This window comes from Leptosomus discolor, chromosome 16 (genome assembly GCF_034619465.1).
Source record: "Leptosomus discolor isolate bLepDis1 chromosome 16, bLepDis1.hap2, whole genome shotgun sequence".
Classification (NCBI taxonomy): domain Eukaryota; kingdom Metazoa; phylum Chordata; class Aves; order Leptosomiformes; family Leptosomidae; genus Leptosomus; species Leptosomus discolor.
Genome location: NC_141406.1, coordinates 15,312,064 through 15,331,072, shown reverse-complemented (window position 1 = coordinate 15,331,072; position 19,009 = coordinate 15,312,064). Strand labels below are relative to the sequence as shown.

Here is a 19,009-nt window from a genome sequence, read left to right as displayed (position 1 = left end):
GCTCCCCACGGGGGCCGCCGCTGCTCCCCCTCGCACATTTATTCCCCCTCCCCGCTCAAACCGCCGGTGCCCGTTTGAACGCGCTGGGTGGGTCGCCGTCCCCCCGCCCCGGAAAGTTGCGAGAAGTTGGGTTTGTGGCTTTTTATTTTTCTAGTTGGCTGGTTTTGGGGTTTTTTTGTTTTGCTTTTTTGTTTTTTTTTTTTTTTTTTCTGTCGTTGTTCTTTTGCATTCCCCTGCCCAGCCCGCTCGCCCTCCCCACGGCCAGGTCCCCCGGGCGCTCTCGGGGCGGGCCTGGCGGGGGGGGGGGCGGGCGGGGGTGGGGATGGCCCGCGGCGGGGGGGGCGCGGAGCGCTGCGGCGGCTGCCGGGATACGCCGCGCTCCCCCGGCCCTGCCCCGGCCCTGACCCTGCGGGCGGCCCCCGGCCGCGCATGCTCCAGGCTGGACAGCTCCTGAGAGGGAAATTTAAAAACGGGCTGGAGCCCGGCCCCGCCGCCGACTCGCCGCGGCTCCCAGCCGCCGGCTCCATCCCCCCCCCCCCCCCCCCACCTCCTCAGGGGCCAGCTCCGCTCCCCGTCCCTTCCCTCAGAGGGTGACATCCCCCCCCCCAGCGCGAAGCTCCGATCGGGCCCCCGGGCCCCGGCCCGCCAGGTTTGTGGAAGCAACTCTGGGCCGGGAGGTGCGGGCAGGCCGCGGGGTGTCGGGGCGGTGGGAGGCGGGGATCGTCCTGCGGGATAAGCCGCCGAGAAAGGCTCGGGAGCGCCCTCGGGCAGCTCCGCGGGCGGCGGGGCTCGGTTCCCCTCCGGGGCTCCCCCCTTCCCTGGGGGCGCTCAGGCCACCGCACGCTGCCGCGGCTTCTCCTAAATGCTTCCAAGAGCAGCCCCGAGACGGGGGGTGGTGGTGGGGGGGTGTGTGTGTGGAGGGGTGGGAGGGTGTGTGTTTTCCCCGGTGCTCCCGGGAACCGACAGCCTCCTGACATCCGAACCGCCCCGCCGTAGCCGACAGATGCTCCCTCCATCAGGGGCCAGGTTCCCATCCTCAGCCTTTTTTTTAAAATTTATTTTTTATTTTTTTAAAATTTTATTTCGCCCAGTAAAACATTTTACTCCGTTGCCTGGCGCGAACAAAACCAGCGCACCCGAAGGTAAAGGTAACACAGGTCGGGCTTTACTCTCCTTTAGGCCCGGGTTTCGGCTGGGGTTTGGTGTCCCTGCCCGCTGCTGAAGTGCTGGATAGCTACTGCTGCCTGAACCGCTCCTCTCTCTGCTCTTGTCTTTTGCCCAGGAGATGATAGAAAGTGATATCCCGTCCATAATGTCAGGAATCATTAGGAATTCAGGGCAAAATCACCACCTTTCCCAGGAGTACAGGTGAGGCATTTACCGATTTCAAAAGTGTACGCTGCACTCTCACCGCCTGCTAACTGATGTTTTCTCATGATTTCCTGAAAAAAAAAAAGTCCTTAGCATATAGAAATCAACTTATTTATTTCTTTAATTTATTCTATTCTCCACTCTAAATTAGATTTCTAAGCTGGTGGCCGGTTACAATGCAGCACATTAGAAGCATGCCTTATTAAAGTATTTTGATACTAAACTTTATGTTTGATAAATGCACTTTCAAAGCCTTGGGTTGAGCTTCCAGTAAACTCTCTCTACTGTAGGAGCGTTGCCAGAGAAGGATATTCTTGTTAAACAATACTTACTTAAAAGTTCCCTTTCAGAGCACATTTTGCATTGTTAGGAAGCAGTCATGGAGAGACTGAACCGAGTGCACGAGACGCTAGAGGACCCTTTCGTTAAAACAAATACTTGTGTAGTACTCCAAAGCCCTGACGTGGCAAAAGTCTTTTGATATTGGTGGATTCGTCAGCAGCCTTTGACGATTTACCTATACCACGGCGCATCCTTTATCGTTTAAAAGTGTCGTTAGAAGTGACAGGCGAGTTCTGCATGAATCACAGCGCGCTGGGTTAAGTTAGGTTACATCTTGTCACATGATGCAAAGTTCCAAGAAATGCAGAACAGCAGAACATGATCCAGTTCTCACAGTAAAAAAAAAAAACCAAAATATATTTTCTTGTTTTAAAATGAGCCGTGAGAGACTATCGCCTTCCTCCCAGCCTGGGGGTGTTTTCACCCCTTTCTGTGGGTGAAGTGGGCTGCCGCAGGTATTCTTCTATCGGCCTCGCTCTATTCAAAATGCAAACACTGCACTGCAGCCTCTTGCAGCTCAACAAGTGATTTGTTATACTCTCTGAAGCCACTGTGGAAAAAGGTTTGTGGAATTTTGTTTTGTTGTTTATTGAAGCACTGTTTGCTCTGGGCATTTTTGTTGGCTCCGTAAATATTTGTAAAGAAATTTTTCCGTATTTAATGAAGGGTGTGTATGAGAGAGACTTCGGGGTACTTATATTTAAGTCTGTATCTTCGGTGCCCTGAAGGACGTACCACCTTAACAAAGACCCTTTCTGTGGAGAGAACTATTCTTTAACTCACAGTTGCAGAAAAACCACTCTTTTTTGAGGAGAAAGATGGGATTTATCTTACTGCCAGTAAAAGAATTGTAAGAGTTTCTTCTTTTATTCAGAAGTCAGCTACTTTTAAGAGCTACTTTCAATTCTCTGTTAAAAATTTTGAACTCAGAGATCCCAGTTCTCTAAAGTTTTTAACCCACTTGTGATTTCTTTAATGCAGCTTTAAAATGAATTATTTGACCTCATTTAATAGTGGCGAATTCTGATAAAAATGCATAAAATCTGAACTGCACCATAAATGCAGAGCAGTATTTGTCCTACTTCATGAGAAAACACTTTGGATTATGTAAAAGAAAATCTTTCAGACTGAATGATTTTAAGAAAAGAATAGACCTGTCAAATTCTATCAGCTCTGTTTACTCTCCTGCTGTCACCACAGTCCAAGACTGGAACCCACAGTCCCGAGTTCTCCATGGGGGAGCATCAAGGCTCCGCAAAATGGGGAATGGCCTCCAATTAGTGAGTGGGAGGCTGGGGCTGGGCTGAGAATACTCTTCTGTCTCACTTGGAATCTTTCAATGGGACAGTTGGACTTGGAGGAGACCAGCCTTTCCTGCGAGTGTGCAGGAGGAAACACTGAAAGGGGAGGGAGTGCGTGGACGTGTAAGCAGGGGAGCAAATCGGCAAAGACCGCTAAGTTTTCATGCAGCTTATGCTTACAGTTTGAAACGATGGGACTTTTTCCTTTTCTTTTCTTTTTTAAATGGAAAAGGGAAAAAAAATCCCTGATTTTAGCAAATCTTTGAGTTCTCTGGATCGAAAGCATCTATAGTAAATCTGTTGTAGATTAGTGATGAGGATTAGGCTGCTATGCAAAGTCCAGGGACTGTTTGCACCGTAGTGAAATGATTTTAGAGAAATATCTCTTCCACCGATGCAGCTGTGGGAAATAAAATGCCATGCTGTCCGGGAATGGCTAAAGGCCATCATATCTCCTCCGGTGCCTCTGTTTTTGTGGCGCTGTCACTGCCTGGCTACCAATGCAAAGCAATACTTCGTATTAGCAGATGCCTCTCACCCTCCCAAAGAAAATTGCCACCCACAATCCATAATTGTAGTAGAGGCAAGTATTTCTAATGAGTTCATTTTACATTTCAGGGAATAAAAGCAGAGAATTGTAGCACACTGGGATTTTTTAACCCTTAACACTTTATTCTTGTTAATTATAATTAATAATCTCACATTGTATTTTAGTGTAAATATTGTGATGTTTAAATCAAAGCAATGGGCAGACTACGAGCTCACTATGCTGTAGTTATTTGGCTCTAGAAATTACAGGAGCCAACTCAAAGGCTGCTAAACCAGCGGGGAGCTCCCACGGTCTTCAGTGGGCTTGGAGCTGGTCTCTGAGGAACAAGGCTCTTCAGCTCGTGAGCGCTGTGGCCTTCAAGCAGTATCTGTAATTGAAACCTACGGTCTATCCCTTTGCAGCCCAATTTGATTTAACATACATAACCTGTACAAGAGAAACAAGGGACCTGCTGGGAGGGACACCAGTGCAGAACGAGATTTAACAGGTGCCCCAGGGAGGCAGGTGAGGGGCCAAGGTGGGCCTGGGCTAAGACTGCAAAGACACTTACAGACCTGTAAGTTCTCTCCCAAAGAAGGCTCAGTGTTATCCTGATTCAATGTTCCTGTTTTTCAAACGGAGCAGCACGCTTATTTCTCTCAGGGACTATCCCATTCCTAAACTAGGTACAGTTATGGTGGTTTATTGTATAGCATGTAATCAAGCATGACATGGACACCAGGCCATTAGGAGGGAGACAAAGAGTGACTTGCTATGGACTGCTTGGCATATGTGAAAATCCAAACTGAAGGAATCAAATCACCACTTTAGGTAACAATGTGGCATCTACGTTTTGAAAGGGAATAACTAAAATGTGTAATTCTATTTAAAGAAATAGCATTACTTAAGATCGAAAGCTAACCCTAGATGACCAAGACAAATTAACTTCATGATTGGCAGCTCAATATTTTGTGTAAGGACCATGTTTCTATTTTTTTATATTGCTATGTATTTCCAGTTGATAGAAGCCTCAGGTAGTGTTCTGAAGGCCTTGCAATGCATTTTCTATACAGTTAAACAGGAATTCGATTTTAAATAGGTACCTTTTTGATCAAAAGTTGTTACTGAATCATTAATCATTCAACATATTAGCAAACTATATCCTCCACCACATTTTAATTGTCCCTTTGGTTCTTAAAAAACTGGTCTATATTCCTTGGCTCATTAGATAGTCTGATTAAATTTTTGTTGTGATAATTACTGTATGCTAGCAGAGTTTAGTGTAAAATCATATTAAGATGCATAGAGCATAAACACGGAAATTCCGTACGTGGCTGCATTACAGTGCTGAAAAAAGGGAAAAGTCTTTATCTTTATGACATTTTGGGTCTCCTAAGTGGCAGCCTCGTATCAGGTTTTGCACTTTGGTTTCTGGAGAGCAAGCTACAGCTCAGGACTCCTGACTGTCACCGCTGGGGATGGATGGATGGAGTCTGGGAGCTGGCATGAAGGAAATTTCTGCAAAAATGCATAACTAACGAAACGGTAATTGTTCCTGAAGAACATGTCAGTGTCCATTCCCTTGACACCATGTGTGTCTGACAGGGAGTGTGATAATGACTCGATGTGTCGGAGGAATTTCATCACAGTAGTTGCTTCATTCTTTCAAAAAAATGTGAGAAACCTCCTAGGAATCAGTCAAACTCAGGCCACTGTGGATTGATTTAAGTGGATTAGCTCAACTGTTTCCTATGCAGTTCCTGAAATGTGCTAATCGGTATTAATAAAAAATTGTGGCCCTTGCTCCTCGAATTGTCTTGCAGCTACAGGCAGAGATGGAAAGGGCTGGTTTGTAGCCGGGCAATGTCTTGCAGGTTCCTCAGGCTCCAGTGAAACCAGAGCAGAGTTCATACCTTACCTCAAAAAAGGCGCTTGACCTCCTGCTCAAAACAAGGAAGCAGAAAAGGAATTTGGACCTTTTCGGCGTTCCTGTGAGACCTCAGATGCTCGTGGCACACGGCTCTTATTTTAAAACTGTTTTAAAAATCTCGTATGTGCCAAAAGCAGAATTGCTGCCTGATCACAGCAGCGACTGATGCAAGCGAGACGTGTTCTTACAACAGTGCAAAGCAGCGGGTAGTGTGTTTTATATTCCCTTTACACTGCAGTAAATAACTACACAAGATCCCAGGCAGGTAAATCAGTTCAGCGCTAATAAACAGCAGCTGAAGCAACGTTAAAGGAAAAAAATAGCGTTCCAGGTAGACAACGCTACTGATTTTTTACAGAAAAAATTCATGTAGTGCCAGGTACTTCAACACATTTTTGCACAGAAGAGAAGCTGATTTTGACATTAGTCACAGTCACTTTTGTTTTTTTTTTTAAAGAAAACAGGTTGCAGAATAGATACTGGCTGCGTTCGGGAAATCTGAACCTAGGGACGGTTGTGTGGGTAAAGCACAGAAGGGAGCAAGCGTCTGGGAGTTCAGTGCTGACACTGCTGCTAACTTCCTCTTGGGCTTAGGCAAACCGTGTGGGTCACTTGTAATTCATTTTCCCTTCATCTCATACCAAAATGATGTAATGAGGGGTTGTGAAACGAGGAGCTGAAATGTATAAAAGTCTCCAGGAGCACATTTATAGCCTGTTCTGTTAGCGCTAAGCACCTTCGCAGAAGGGTTTTGGAGAATCATCTTCTCTTCTGAACCATGGCATAAGAAAAGGAGAACGCCTGACAGGGTAACCATGTTATTTGCTTTTTCCTCACTAGTTTTGGTTCCTATAATCCAAAGTTTCTCGAGCTGTAGCTAAGGAGGGACTTTCTGTTTGTCCCTGGAAAGCCACCTGATTTCTGTTCTATTTCCAGCAAGGCCAGAAATTACTCAACTTGAAGACAGGGAGGAGGAGAAGGGCGGGCTGGTGGCTTGGGACTGGAGGGGCGGTGTGATTCAAGAGGCAAAGAGGGATCACAGACGGAGGGCAGCAGCGAGAGCTGCTGGCTGAAGCAGGAGAGGAGCTGGTGCAGGAACAGGGAGGAGAGAGGCAGGTGGCTGTGAGTGTGGGAAACAGAACCTAGCGCAGGGTAAAGCACCTGCAAGGGAGGAAGGTGGGAAGAGAAGTGCATAGAGGGAAGGAGCAGAGCAGATGGAGTGAGGAGGAAAAGGAGACTGTGAAGCTGACTCCTTCAATGAAACGGAGAACACTTCTCACCCTGGGGACAGCTGAAGAGTCACAAACCATAAATATTTTCCTCATGTTGTTTTACGCCCGAGGAATCACCGCGCCTGTTCTGAGGACATCACGTAATCCCAGACAAAAGAAAACAGTTTCCCACCACCACTTCACGAAGAGCTTTTCTTAGGACTCTGCCTGTTCAGTTGTCACTCACATTGGATAAACCACTGCAAACAGCTAATTAAGAACCTGTCACTTCTGATTGCTCCTACTTATTGAATGGTTGCGTTACTTAAGCATGGCAAAAAGCTCCGGTGTCAGTGCTGGCAATGGCGATAGCAACTGTCCCCTGAGTGAGAGACATCTCAGAACTAGGGCTGAAGTTGAATACGCCAAATGCAACCGCAGCGTTTTGGTCTGACTGTTCAAAACGGAGGCGATGACGAGTTGCCACCACAGATTACTCCCTTTGAGAGAACCCGTAGCGTTAGATTTGCCCTGCAACATCAACCAGCGTGAGTGCTTTGTAGCTTTTGGTAACAGACTCCGGAGCAAACCAACACACAGAGTTCTTTGAAGGAGGTGCAATATGCGTAGAAGTACATAACTCTGCGCGCCGTATTGTAATCTCAAACACCCAGTTACTGACTGAACTACCTGGAGATGAAATATCTTAAGGCACCCTTGTCGTTGCTGAGCTTTCCTTTAGTCTTAGCAAACTCGTTCGACAGACTGTTCTACGATGCTGTTGGCGAGATGGTCCCTATGGCCTCCAGCGACAAGTTCCCCGTACTGTGGCGTTTGCAGATGTGGAAGTGGACAGTTCACCTTGGCAGCGGTGATGAACTACCTTAGATCCAGCCCATCAGAACAGCTCAGTGTGAGGGAAGATGGTAAAGCTGGATCTATGAATATAGATTCACGTTCGACTCTGATGTTAGTTGCAGCTTCCCACAGGGTTATGCCAGGAATGAATTTCATTCCATCTAGCTAGCTGTGGTACCAGCAGGATGTACCTGATGGGGGGAAAAAAGCAGAGATATCTCTAGGTACATGTAACTGATGATTTTGCACTGCTGACAGGCTCTAGGGAGCTTTGTCGGATGTGCAGCCAATGCAGGAGTCCGATTTCTCTGTGACTGCAGCTGGGAAGGTCTAGAGCTCGGTGCTGGCAGATCTGGAAAGGGGTTTCATTCCAAGCGGTGTTTTTCCTGATTCCAGAAAAGTGAATTTTGTGCAGGTTGGCTGGTGGCCAAGACCTCTTGCCCTTATGAGGTAAATATTTTGGGTACTGCATGACAGAGCAGATGGCAAAGACTAGTGCTACCACTGAGCATTTCTATATCATACCTGTCATAGCTCCCAGGGCACTTTTCACAGGAGGCCAGCGTCCTCTGACACATAAAGGAGAACTGGGGCTTAAATCTTCGGCATCATGTGGATTCTTACTAATGCAGGTGCCTTTCTAGGACAGAAACACAAGGGAGTTTTCCTGCAGAGATTTGAAAGGAGCGGGGTAAAAACGGAGTTGTGCAATTTTACCACACCTTCAAAAATAATCTCATGTTTGCAACACATTTGGTGTGACTGTAACCTTTTCTGCATAGGGGTTTGGTAGCTCGGCGTGTGCACCAGACAGCCCTGGGGAATGTGCAGCTGGGGACATTTGCAGTAGTGTGCATTAATTACAGCGTATCACTATTTATCTCATTTACATGCATTGAAAGGAAATGGCTGCTTTTCCTACAGTGCCCCATTGTGCCAGGGGCTGTGAACACCCATCTGAGGACAGGATCTCTGACTCCTGAAGTTCACCCTCAAATGGGAGACGAAAACGTTGGTGGAGGGGAACAGAATTAAAGCACACGTGGTGTTGCAGTATGCACTTATTTATATATTCGCAGTTGGCTTGGCACAGGCAATTTTTCAGGTCAGAAAGATTGAACCCTGTGAGCTTAAAATGTGAGGTGTCACTGTGCACGGCTCTCTTTCGGGAGGCAGTTAGATTAGCATTTTTTCACTAGACGCAGGAATGAGCTGTGTACTATGAGATAAGCGGGGTTTGTGCTGCAGAATATATCTGGGCATTTAAAAACACCTCAGTCAGACAGCGACGGGCGTATTTTCAGCCGTTTCACCTTCTTTAAGACATATGAAATTTCAACACTGGTTTTGAAGACAACCTGAAGAATAATCCTTAAATGTGAAATATTTTATTCTGATTAAATATACCTTTTTCCCCATTATTAATGAAAGCAGTTGTTCTGACAACTAACAAATCCATTAAAAAAAAAGCCGTGTAAGCAAACAGCCAGAGGTGATTTTTAAAAGAACTGTAAACTTAAATTCAATGCCGTGCTAGGATGGGGAAGGGAAGGAAACGTCTTTGCCTTGGAAAAAGAGCTGGCTCACATACTTGTCTAGTTATTACATGTTATTGAATCGTCGTATCTGTTTAAAACAGAGCCTAATGACTGCTGTATCAACCCGAAAATTCAGCCACCTTCCTTGGCCCCAGTTGGATCCACAGCGTTTGTGCGAGAGGGAGGGAGCCACACGGCTCTGCGCCACGAGGATGCTGAGAGCGGGGGCGCTGCAGGGTGCTGCCTGGCACGTAGGAGAGAGGTAGCCCGGGCGTCTGACAGCACCCAGCCCTGCCCAGGGTCTCGCCAGTCGTTCCCAAGGAGCACCGCGATGGGTGCGCCCAGCGGGAGTGCAAAGCAGAGGCCTTTGTTTCCCAAAAAGCTAAAGCTGGGAAGGCCGCTGAGCACCACCGTGACTCCAGCGGTCCTCCGGTGCCGAGGTGCTCGTCCCGTGCGGAGGAGCGGCGAGGGCATGTGGCGGATTCATTGCCTGACAGGAGGCGTGTGCAGTGGGTGCTGACCCTCGCCGCCCATCTGACCCCGTTATTTGTTGAAGGAGCTGACTTGTCTGGGAGGACTGGCAGGGACCGGGGTGCCAGATGGCATGTGGATGTGTGTTGTGTGTCGGCTGTCATTCAGCCAGATTAATGTGAAGTTTGTAAAAAGGAGGAGGGGGGGAAAAAACAATTAAGCAAGAATCTCAAAAACAATCGAGGCCACGTGCCACCGGGCAGCAGTCGTTGGCGGCACAATGGGTTATCGGCTTCCCATGAATGGGCCCAACTGTTGCAAACGACATGAGCCTGCCCAGTTTTCAAATCATTTAATGCTCTTGTTTACTTCCAATCCAGCCAATCTCCGGGCCGGGAGAGCCGTCACCTGATAGTCTTTTTATGTATTTAAGTCCCAGTCCTCACAAAATAACTGAACAGCGGTAACCATGGCAATGCTAATTATTGCACTATAACTACAGTAGGAGAAAGAAAACAGGGTAGGCTGGGAGAAAGATTTGAAGATGTTTTTTGGCCAGGGTTTGAGCTTTTGGCTCCTGGTGAGGTGTTGGTTATTTTTTTTCTCCTTTTCTTCTTTTCAAAATCTTTTTACAAACAAATAAATTACATTCTGCTTTAAAGGTCTCCCGGATAATAGTTTAGGGAACTTTGATACGTGTTTCTGGAAATCATGAATAGAGAAGCTGAAAGCTCCTGGGCAGCCAGGCACTAGAGTTCTGCCGTATTCTTCTAAGCTGATTTAGAATCATGTAAAGCATAAAAGATGCTTCAGCAAGAGACCAGATTTATTTAAGGCTTCTGCATCGTCATTTGGCAACGAACACACATTAGTACCATGCAGCTGGCTTCAACACATCTGTGGGAGAGCTCTTTAAAGCCTTTGTTTTGAAAGCAGAATCAACTACATCCAACTAAACTCTGTTCTTCTGGAAGAGAAAGATATTTTCCTGGACTTGAAGCCCTTTGGGTTTACCCTGGCATCTAACGATAACTTCCTGCCATGTTCTAATTACTGCTTTACTCCTCAAGACACCCATGACTTCTGTAATACTGTTTAACTAGCTTAGCTTAGACAGTTCTTGTATTGACTTTAATGGGAATTTTGACCAGACAGGAATTTTTGGGTACTGTAAATCTGTTCCAGTATTTCAGTTTTGTGCCACACACTCTGTCAGAAGCAAAACAAAACAGGTGGGATGGAGCACGCAGAATGTGTCAAAAATGGAGCTTTAAACCAAAAGCAGCCTGTCATCGTTATGCCTCGGTTTTGTCAGCTGAAGGCAGGCGGGGTGTTACTGTGCCTTCAGCCGCTGGCTTTGCATCCTGATCATTTGGTATGTCAGAAACTGCCTAAGGAGCTGTTTCATGTGCTTCACGGTTCCTTGTATCAGCAGCTTCATGGATCTGAATGGCAGAGAGCATTCTGTACAGTCCCGTTTGTGCAGCAGCTCTCCGCTGATCCGTCCCCACCCACGGGATGCAGCGGTTGGGAAAAGCCCTCTCCAGGTGTTCACGCCACCCGCACACACAGGTCCCTGAGGGGCTGGCCACAGAAACTCCTCCCAAGGCTGGCTGGTCACTGGACTTCAAGGTTAATGCAAAACTGTCAGGTTAAAACTCCTGACAGGTTTCCTCTACACCAAGGCCAAAGGAGGGCAAATCTCTGACAAACGTGAAGTTAATGACTCAGCTCTGGTTTTGTTTCTAGGCAGTTTCTCTTCTGGGTTCTTATGCCTCCTTCCACCCCAAGTACTGCACAAGGAGTCTTCTTAACCAAAACGTTTCAAATCGTACGAAGGACCACATGGTTGGGTGAAGGGTGGCAGTAACCAGCCAGCTGTGAAACCAAAGGTCGCACCTGAATCCTGCAAACAGAATTCCAGCCGGACGTGTTTTTCCTGCTGACCTACGTGAGCTTCGGCATCCTGGTCGTCTCTCCTGTTAGCAGGACAGTGTAGCAACATCTCCGCTCTCTGCTAACCTTCCATGCTGTTTTGCAGACTCTTAGCTTCTGACCCCTCCCAGCTGAGTGAAGATGACCTCCCCAGCGACTTACAGTCCCTGTCGTGGCTGACATCTGTTGATGTCCCTCGGTTACAACAGATGGCCAGTGGAAGAATGGATTTTAGCCTTGGTGCCCAGAACGCAATGCTACAACAGACAGGTAAACTGTTAGGATATTAAATAACTGCTGTTTAAACAACACAGCCTACTGCCTCCTTTCCCCCCCCGCCACAGGCTAGCTTTCCTATTAGTGGATTCCTTTTAATTAGATGACACTTTGCTTCCTGTCAGAAGACCTGGAGCCTGTTGTCTTCTGATAAGGCTATTGCTGAGATATTTCCTTCCTTTCAAGAGGCAGAGAGCCCTAGCAGGGACAAGAGAGAGCTTAGGATCACAGGATGGTTTGGGTTGGAAGGGACCTGAAAAATCACCTGGTTCCATCCCCCTGCCATGGGCAGGGACACCTTCCCCCAGACCAGGTTGCTCCCAGCCCCATCCAGCCTGGCCTTGAGCACTGCCAGGGAGGGGGCAGCCACAGCTTCTCCGGGCAATCTATGTCAGTGTCTCACCACCCTCAGAGTAGAAAATATTAATAATATCTAATCTAAAATTCCCCTCTTTCAGTTTGAAACCGTTACCCCTCGTCCTATCATTCCCCTCCATGATCAAGAGTCCCTCCTCATCTTTCCTGTAGCCACCTTTAAGCACTGGAAGGCCACTGTAGGGTCCCCGCCCGAGCCTTCCCTCTCCAGGCTGATCAACCCCTTCCTCTCTCAGCCTGTCCTCACAGGGGAGGTGCTCCAGCCCCCTGAGCATCTTTGATCAGGATCCAATTGGCTTTTCTGCTCAAGTTGCTGGTGCCTTGTGGCATGAACTTGGGCCAAGGTATTTTAAGACTTGCATTTCAGAGGTTTTCAACAGCTTTGAAATGAGGTAATTAGTCTTTCTTGTGTGTTTCATCATTGATAACATTAAGAGTGTTTTATTTACCCCATACCTGTTTGCTTCATACAGACTTACAGCATATGTTCATTGAGTGCCTTTCGTCCCTTTGTGAACATCCTTTGGGTAAACACCCTAGTTCCCTACGGCATTCTGCTGAGGGAGCTCAGCCTATCACCTTGCTCGCCTTAGAGCAGAAATCCTGCTGGAGTACAGATAGTGCTGAATGTGTGGGGGTTTTTTTCTGTTGTAAGATACTGTGTCTGTAACACCACCGTGCACGCTTAAACAGCTGTCATCTTTCATTCCCTGCATAACGAGTATTAGAAGCAGTTGATGTCATCTTTGCAATTTGTGAAACGCTCTGGGTTCTTGTGGGAGGGAAAGCCACTGAGAGGTGTGATTATCCACTCCAGAGCTTCGCTGTGTTCAACTGCGTCTCTCAAAAAGAAATGTCAGCTCTCTTTTCGGAAGCGTGCTTTCGTGCGAGCATTCATCGCCTGCGCTTTCTCCAAACCAGGTCCCGTGGCAAGCAGCATGCACTCGACAGGAGCACCTGGAGCCATGACTCACGTCCAGGCCAGCCTGCCACAGGGCATCCTGGGACTGAATTCTATTTCAACACACGGAGCAAATGTAAGAGCAGGCCTCGATGGCTTGTCATTGCAACACTCCTTAGGGAAAGATGTTGGTAATGTCAAGACTGACATGTCCGTTGTCTTTATCTCAGCAGATGAGCCAGTATGCTGTAGGTGGGCAGCCATCCCCTGGTTTACAAGCACAGCAACAACTCTTTCCTCCTCCTCATTCACAGCAAGTGTTTGCCCTAGCACAGAGCACACAACAGGTACTGGTATTTGCTTGCATTCTGTGTCTTGAAGTACCTGCCAAGATCCTCTCTAGAACTCTTTTAAAAGAAAAACAATAAAGTATCCCCAAACCTACATATCCACGGACAGGCTGCATCCGACACTTTCCTTCTTTCCCTCCTGCATACAGTGTAACCCAGCAGCGATCTACAACGCCTCCTTTGGCCCTCAGCCACACTATTCTCAGCCCCGCCTGGCCCCTCACTCTGCCCAAGAACTGCACCCGAAGCATTACCCCAAGCCGATCTATTCCTACAGGTGAGTGGAGAGCACAACACCGCGTTGCCTACGGTAATGGTGACTGTACCGCTGTAGGTGCGGTAGCACGAGAGCGTTTGATTCCTTTCAAAGGGAACAAAAATCCCACCATCCTCCCAGGAGCTCTGTGAAAGCTGCCTCTGAGGGGCAGCAGGAATGAACAAGGAAACTAGTTCCTGCACATCAACATAAAAGTAGAGTAACAGCACAGAGGAGTAAAACCTGCAGGATCATGGGGTGACTTCTGAGCGCTGGAGAATGGCAATGCCACGATCAGCCAGCTGTTTGTGTGTCTTCAGAGACGGGTCAGAGGTGGCCAGACCAGAAGGCGGCGTGATGGCTAAGTATCCATAATTTGTTATTTCCCATATCTCTCCGTCCCCTAGTTGCTTGATTGCAATGGCGCTGAAGAACAGCAAAACAGGCAGCCTCCCGGTGAGCGAGATCTACAGCTTCATGAAGGAGCACTTCCCCTACTTCAAGGTACGCGTTCACCTCAAGGGTGGGTAGAATATCCCAAAGACTTTGTTTGTGCCTTATTTCACTAAATATCCTTCTGCACCTTTCAGACAGCCCCTGACGGCTGGAAGAATTCTGTGCGCCACAACCTGTCTCTGAATAAGTGTTTTGAGAAGGTGGAGAACAAGATGAGTGGCACCTCTCGCAAAGGGTGCCTGTGGGCCCTCAATCCGGCCAAGATCGACAAGATGGAAGAGGAGATGCAGAAGTGGAAGCGGAAGGACTTAGCTGCTATTCACAGGAGCATGGCTAACCCAGGTAGGGCTTATATTATGCTTTTGCTGGGTGTATGCAAGGCCAGGAATAGCCATTTGGCCAGGAATGCAGGAATCTTAAGGAATAAGTTATAGGGAACAGCGCTGGCTAGTGCAGAGCTCTCACACCCTGCACCAGCCTCCTCCTCTGCGCTGCTCGGCTGAAACGCCCCGTGCCCTGCGCTGAACAAAGCCATTGCTGCTGCCCCGAGGCTGTGTGGCAGGGCAGTACGCCACAGCAGGAGGAGGTAACAGAATGGACGGCTATTTTTGGAGGCCCTCAGTGCAAATCAGTCCCCAGCTTCAAAACGGATTGTCTTTTTCCCCACGCTAAGCTATCGAGCACACCCAAGGCCTTCGGAGGAGTTATGCTGCCTCCAGTGTCAGTATTGATAGCGTCACATTTTAATGCAGTTTTTTGCGGGCTCCTCTGGAAAACTCCCCCTTTACTAAGATTTTCTCAATCTTACTTATAAAGACAGACATATTTGAAGCTCTCAGGAACTCGATGTTGGCAAAATCAGTGGAGTTTTTTGCTGCAAAATCTAATATACAATCAAGGATGAATTACATTCTCCTTGGCTTAAGAACAAAAGTGCCATTGAAACTGTCAAGAGTCTCTTGTACGACTCTTATTTGAGATACAAGCAGAATTCAGAGAATCCCTATGAGCAGGAGACCTGCTGGGGATGCTTAGTTCTGCGACTGCAGGCCGGCTGCCATCGGTGGTGCCTCTGGGTAAGTCCCATGTGATCGTTCCTTTAGCTCAGTTAGGGATAACCGTGGAAGTTGACGAGGGGCAGGGCTACAGGTAGGGAAGCAGATGGCGTTTCTTTGCTCTCTGCCTGCTGGGCTGCATCTCGTACGGCGGCAGACACTGCTGGTGCAGTTCTGCGGCACAAGCGTGTGGCAGTGCTCACGTGTGACGTGCTCTGGCTGGGCACTGCTTGAACAAACGGGTTAAACCGCCTCTTTTCTTCCTTGGTAACGGGTATCGCTTGCACAGAGGAGCTCGACAAGCTGATCACCGACAGACCTGAGAACTGCCGGCGGCCCAGCAAACAGGCAGAGTCTGAGGTCTCCACCCTGAACCACATGGCAGCAGCCCAAGGCCGAATCTCCATCTCCCAGCTGCAGCCTCAGCCCATCATGACGCTTTCGCTGCAGTCCATCCCCCTCCACCACCAGATCCAGACCCAGGCTCGCATCGCCCCAGACTCACCAGCACCTGCACAAACGCCTCCTCTCCATACCCTGCCTGACATGAGCCACAGCCCTCTTCCCCACGCTCCCATGGGACGCGCGCCTCCGGACTTCCTGAACGTGACGGCAGACATGAGCACGGAGGTGGATGCTCTTGACCCAAGCATCATGGATTTTGCATTGCAAGGTACGAGAGAAGGAAGCTGGGGGTCGGGGAGGGGATGGTTTCTGTGGTTATGTAGTCACTGAATATGTAACCAGGGTCTTCAGCAAGATGCTCAAGGGTGGGATGTACCTGAGCTGAAAACTTGTGCTGGGTGCTGGCCCCTGCAGCCTGACTTCCCTGGCCTGCCTCGGTGCGTTTCTGCCCTGTGCCAGGTGGGACAGCAACCCCCCTTCATGGTTCAAGTGCGGGCACGGCCACGGATGTAGGCAGGGATGTCCAACGAGCTGGATCTGGGACAACACAGCTCCCTGCCCCTGGGAAAGCACCTGTACTCACACCTTGGTTTTCCCCTTCTGTAAAAGGAGAACTTCCCCAGCTCGTGGCAATGCCTAGCATGGCCTTTGGGTTTATGGGTAGCACATAGTAGGTGGATGCTGCCTGGAAAGGTCTGGGTTCCTGCTAGCACCAGAGGATTTGGGGGAACAGACACACTTACTGCCTTTGCACTACAGATGGTACCCTCTGCAAGCAGCGCTGGTCCTAAGCAGGGGGTAAAGCCCTTCAGTTAGTGCCCAGGCGTGTTGAACGTGTTGCTGTGACCAGAATTTAATCTTTTAAAGGTAACATATGGGAGGAAATGAAAGACGACAGCTTCAACCTTGATACCCTGGGTGCCTTCAGCAACTCCCCGCTCCACCTCTCAGACTGTGACCTGGGCACCCCCGGCCTCACCCCTGTCTCCAGCGGCAGCGATCACTCCTTCTCAGACTTGCAGGTCACCGGCCTTTATACCACTTACACCACACTGGACAACGTAGCGGCAGCTCAGTACATGAACCCCCAAGGCAACAAACCCATCGCTCTCCTCTGAGTTTTGCACCGTTCCATGGACCCCTGACTCAGGGGCCAGTTTCTCCCAGCTGTTAAAATCCGACCCAAAAGCAATCGAAGAGCTCCTCCTGCAGATGCCTGGAACACGATGGCTATTACTGGGACCTGTGATGCCAAAATAAACCAAACTGTCACTAGTAGAACCACTTTTGCCCATGGCAAGACTGAGGAAGGGCCACAGACGCTTGTGTTGCAGGACTGGTGAGCTCTTAGGAAGGACCTGGGAGGCACGCGTCAGCAGGAGCTTTCCCTAGAACACAATGAGCTAAGGGTGGTGCGGTTAAGGTAAACACATTTATCGACACTGGGTGTGGACTTACACGCGGACGCTGGTTGGTCACCGCTACACAGAAGCCAACACAAGTCAACGGGCCGGGCAGCATCAAGTTGGAGTCCAAGATGGTTGATCACGTACCATGTATACCTTTTTTCCCCGTAAATTGCCAAATAACTACTGCCATTCAAGGAGCATTTCTGGAGATGCTGGCACCACTAACACTTTTCTGATGTGACTAGTGCTAATTTATTGTTACGAGATAGGAAAAAAGCAGCAAAAATCCTAAAAATGGAAAAGAAAAGCCCTAGTAGCCGACTGTTATATCTAGGTTTAAAAACAAAGTCCTTACCCCGTGGAGGAAGTGGTACTACTGAGTTGTTGAACTGATCGCTGGCTAGATGATTTTAGGAATTATGCCTATTTTTAGGATTATTTTTTTAAAAAATAGATTTGTGTATAGTCTTGTGTATTGTGCTTCTGTCTATTTTTGTGCTAGGCAGTATTACTATTTGTAAATTTATTTATATTTATTGTTATGAAGAGAAAAAAAATTATGTAAGCTGAGCACTGTTCAATTTTTTAAAATGCTGCAGTAACCTGTTTTACATCCACTAAATTATTCATAATCAAAACCGCAACAATTTAAATCCCTGTTGTTACACTACATTTCTTTTAAACAAGCACTTTTGATACTGTGAAACTCATGGGTTTTTTAAAAAAAAATATTCAGAGACCAAATATTGTAACTGTACCGTACGATTCATAATAGTCTTTCCTTCCTAATTAACCAAGTAAAATTGATCCTAATGCAGTTTTTTAAATTTTCAAACCCTGTTTTCTACTTGGCAACATACATTGCAAAAAAAAAAAAAATGCAATGAAACATCCAAAAATATACAAAGCAAACTGTATGTTGGAATTTAGTGTTTAGTTTACTTGTACCTCTGTGACCATGAAGTAATATTTATATCTCGTGTCTTGTCTGTGCATTACGAGCGTTCCCCAGCCTGTCAGTTCCCGGTATCGTACCCATGGGCTCACAGGCTCCTCTCTCCCACCCTGGTCCATGTACTCAAGACCCAGAAGGTGCAGGACACTGGAACCACCCCAGTGGGGCACCTTCTTGCTTGAAAACCACCGTTGTGAAGACGAGGGGCTAGAAAACGCCTGTGCCTGTATCTTCCCCATGGCGACCTCTTCCAAAAGGGCACGATGCTCCACGTCGTAATTTATTGTTCGAGAACAAATGTGATTAATGATCATTAGCTGTGACTGGCGTCATCAATGTCTTCATTATTTTTTTTTTTTAATAAATCTTTCTTAGCACTAAGCCTGGGTCATTCTAGATGTGTTGTGTTGCAATTGCTCCGGCGTCAGGCGCGCCCCTGCCACATGGATCGCTGCAGCTCGGCACCGAACGGCAATTCCGAGGCATCCGCTCCTGGAAATCAACCCAGCGAGGGAAGCGTTTCACACGACTTACTGATGGCGACCAACGGACAAAGCTCAGAAACATTTGTCTCCTGCCGTGGTGTTCGAGTGTGCTGAGGAGCTGCCCCTTCTCCTGACCCTGGGACTGGTGTGTTTACGCGCCACTGCTAACAGAAAAGCGTCTCATCGGCGCTCAAAGCGTGTGTAACGCCCGTCTGCAAAGGGCAGCAAGGGCTTGTCTCTAAAAGAGCACCTTTCCCCACACTCATTGCCCTTCCAGACATAACACTGTGTCCAAGCTGAGGGTTTATCCCCGGCTCAAATCCTCCAGGAGAACAGGAGTTTACAGGTATTTACTGTACGACCCCTTTCTCCGGGCTGTCAACCCGTTCCTGAAAATCTCTGTAGCCAAACACGTGGAAAAGCTCTGGTTTAGCAGCCGGTGTTGGCAGGAGGGATGGTAGGAGCTGCTCTGCACCAAAGCAGGTTGGGTGCTGGGGGGAGGGGGCTGCCCAGCAGCAGAGGCACCGGCTCCTGCTCAGATCTGCCGCGTTTATACGAGGCCAAAAGGAAGAGAGGTCAGGAAAACGTCCTTGAGAACTG

General features: G+C 48.2%; 1 protein-coding gene across 1 annotated transcript; it reads left to right on the top strand.

The window, feature by feature from the left end:
* The first annotated feature begins 1,285 nt into the window (after positions 1 to 1,285).
* FOXN4 (forkhead box N4) lies at positions 1,286 to 16,678 on the top strand. Its single transcript, XM_009958903.2, has 9 exons — positions 1,286 to 1,368; positions 11,593 to 11,756; positions 13,059 to 13,174; positions 13,272 to 13,385; positions 13,538 to 13,665; positions 14,052 to 14,148; positions 14,235 to 14,442; positions 15,445 to 15,828; positions 16,428 to 16,678. The coding sequence occupies exons 1-9, from the start codon at positions 1,286 to 1,288 to the stop codon at positions 16,676 to 16,678; spliced, it is 1,545 nt and encodes a 514-aa protein (XP_009957205.1).
* Positions 16,679 to 19,009: the final 2,331 nt, after the last annotated feature.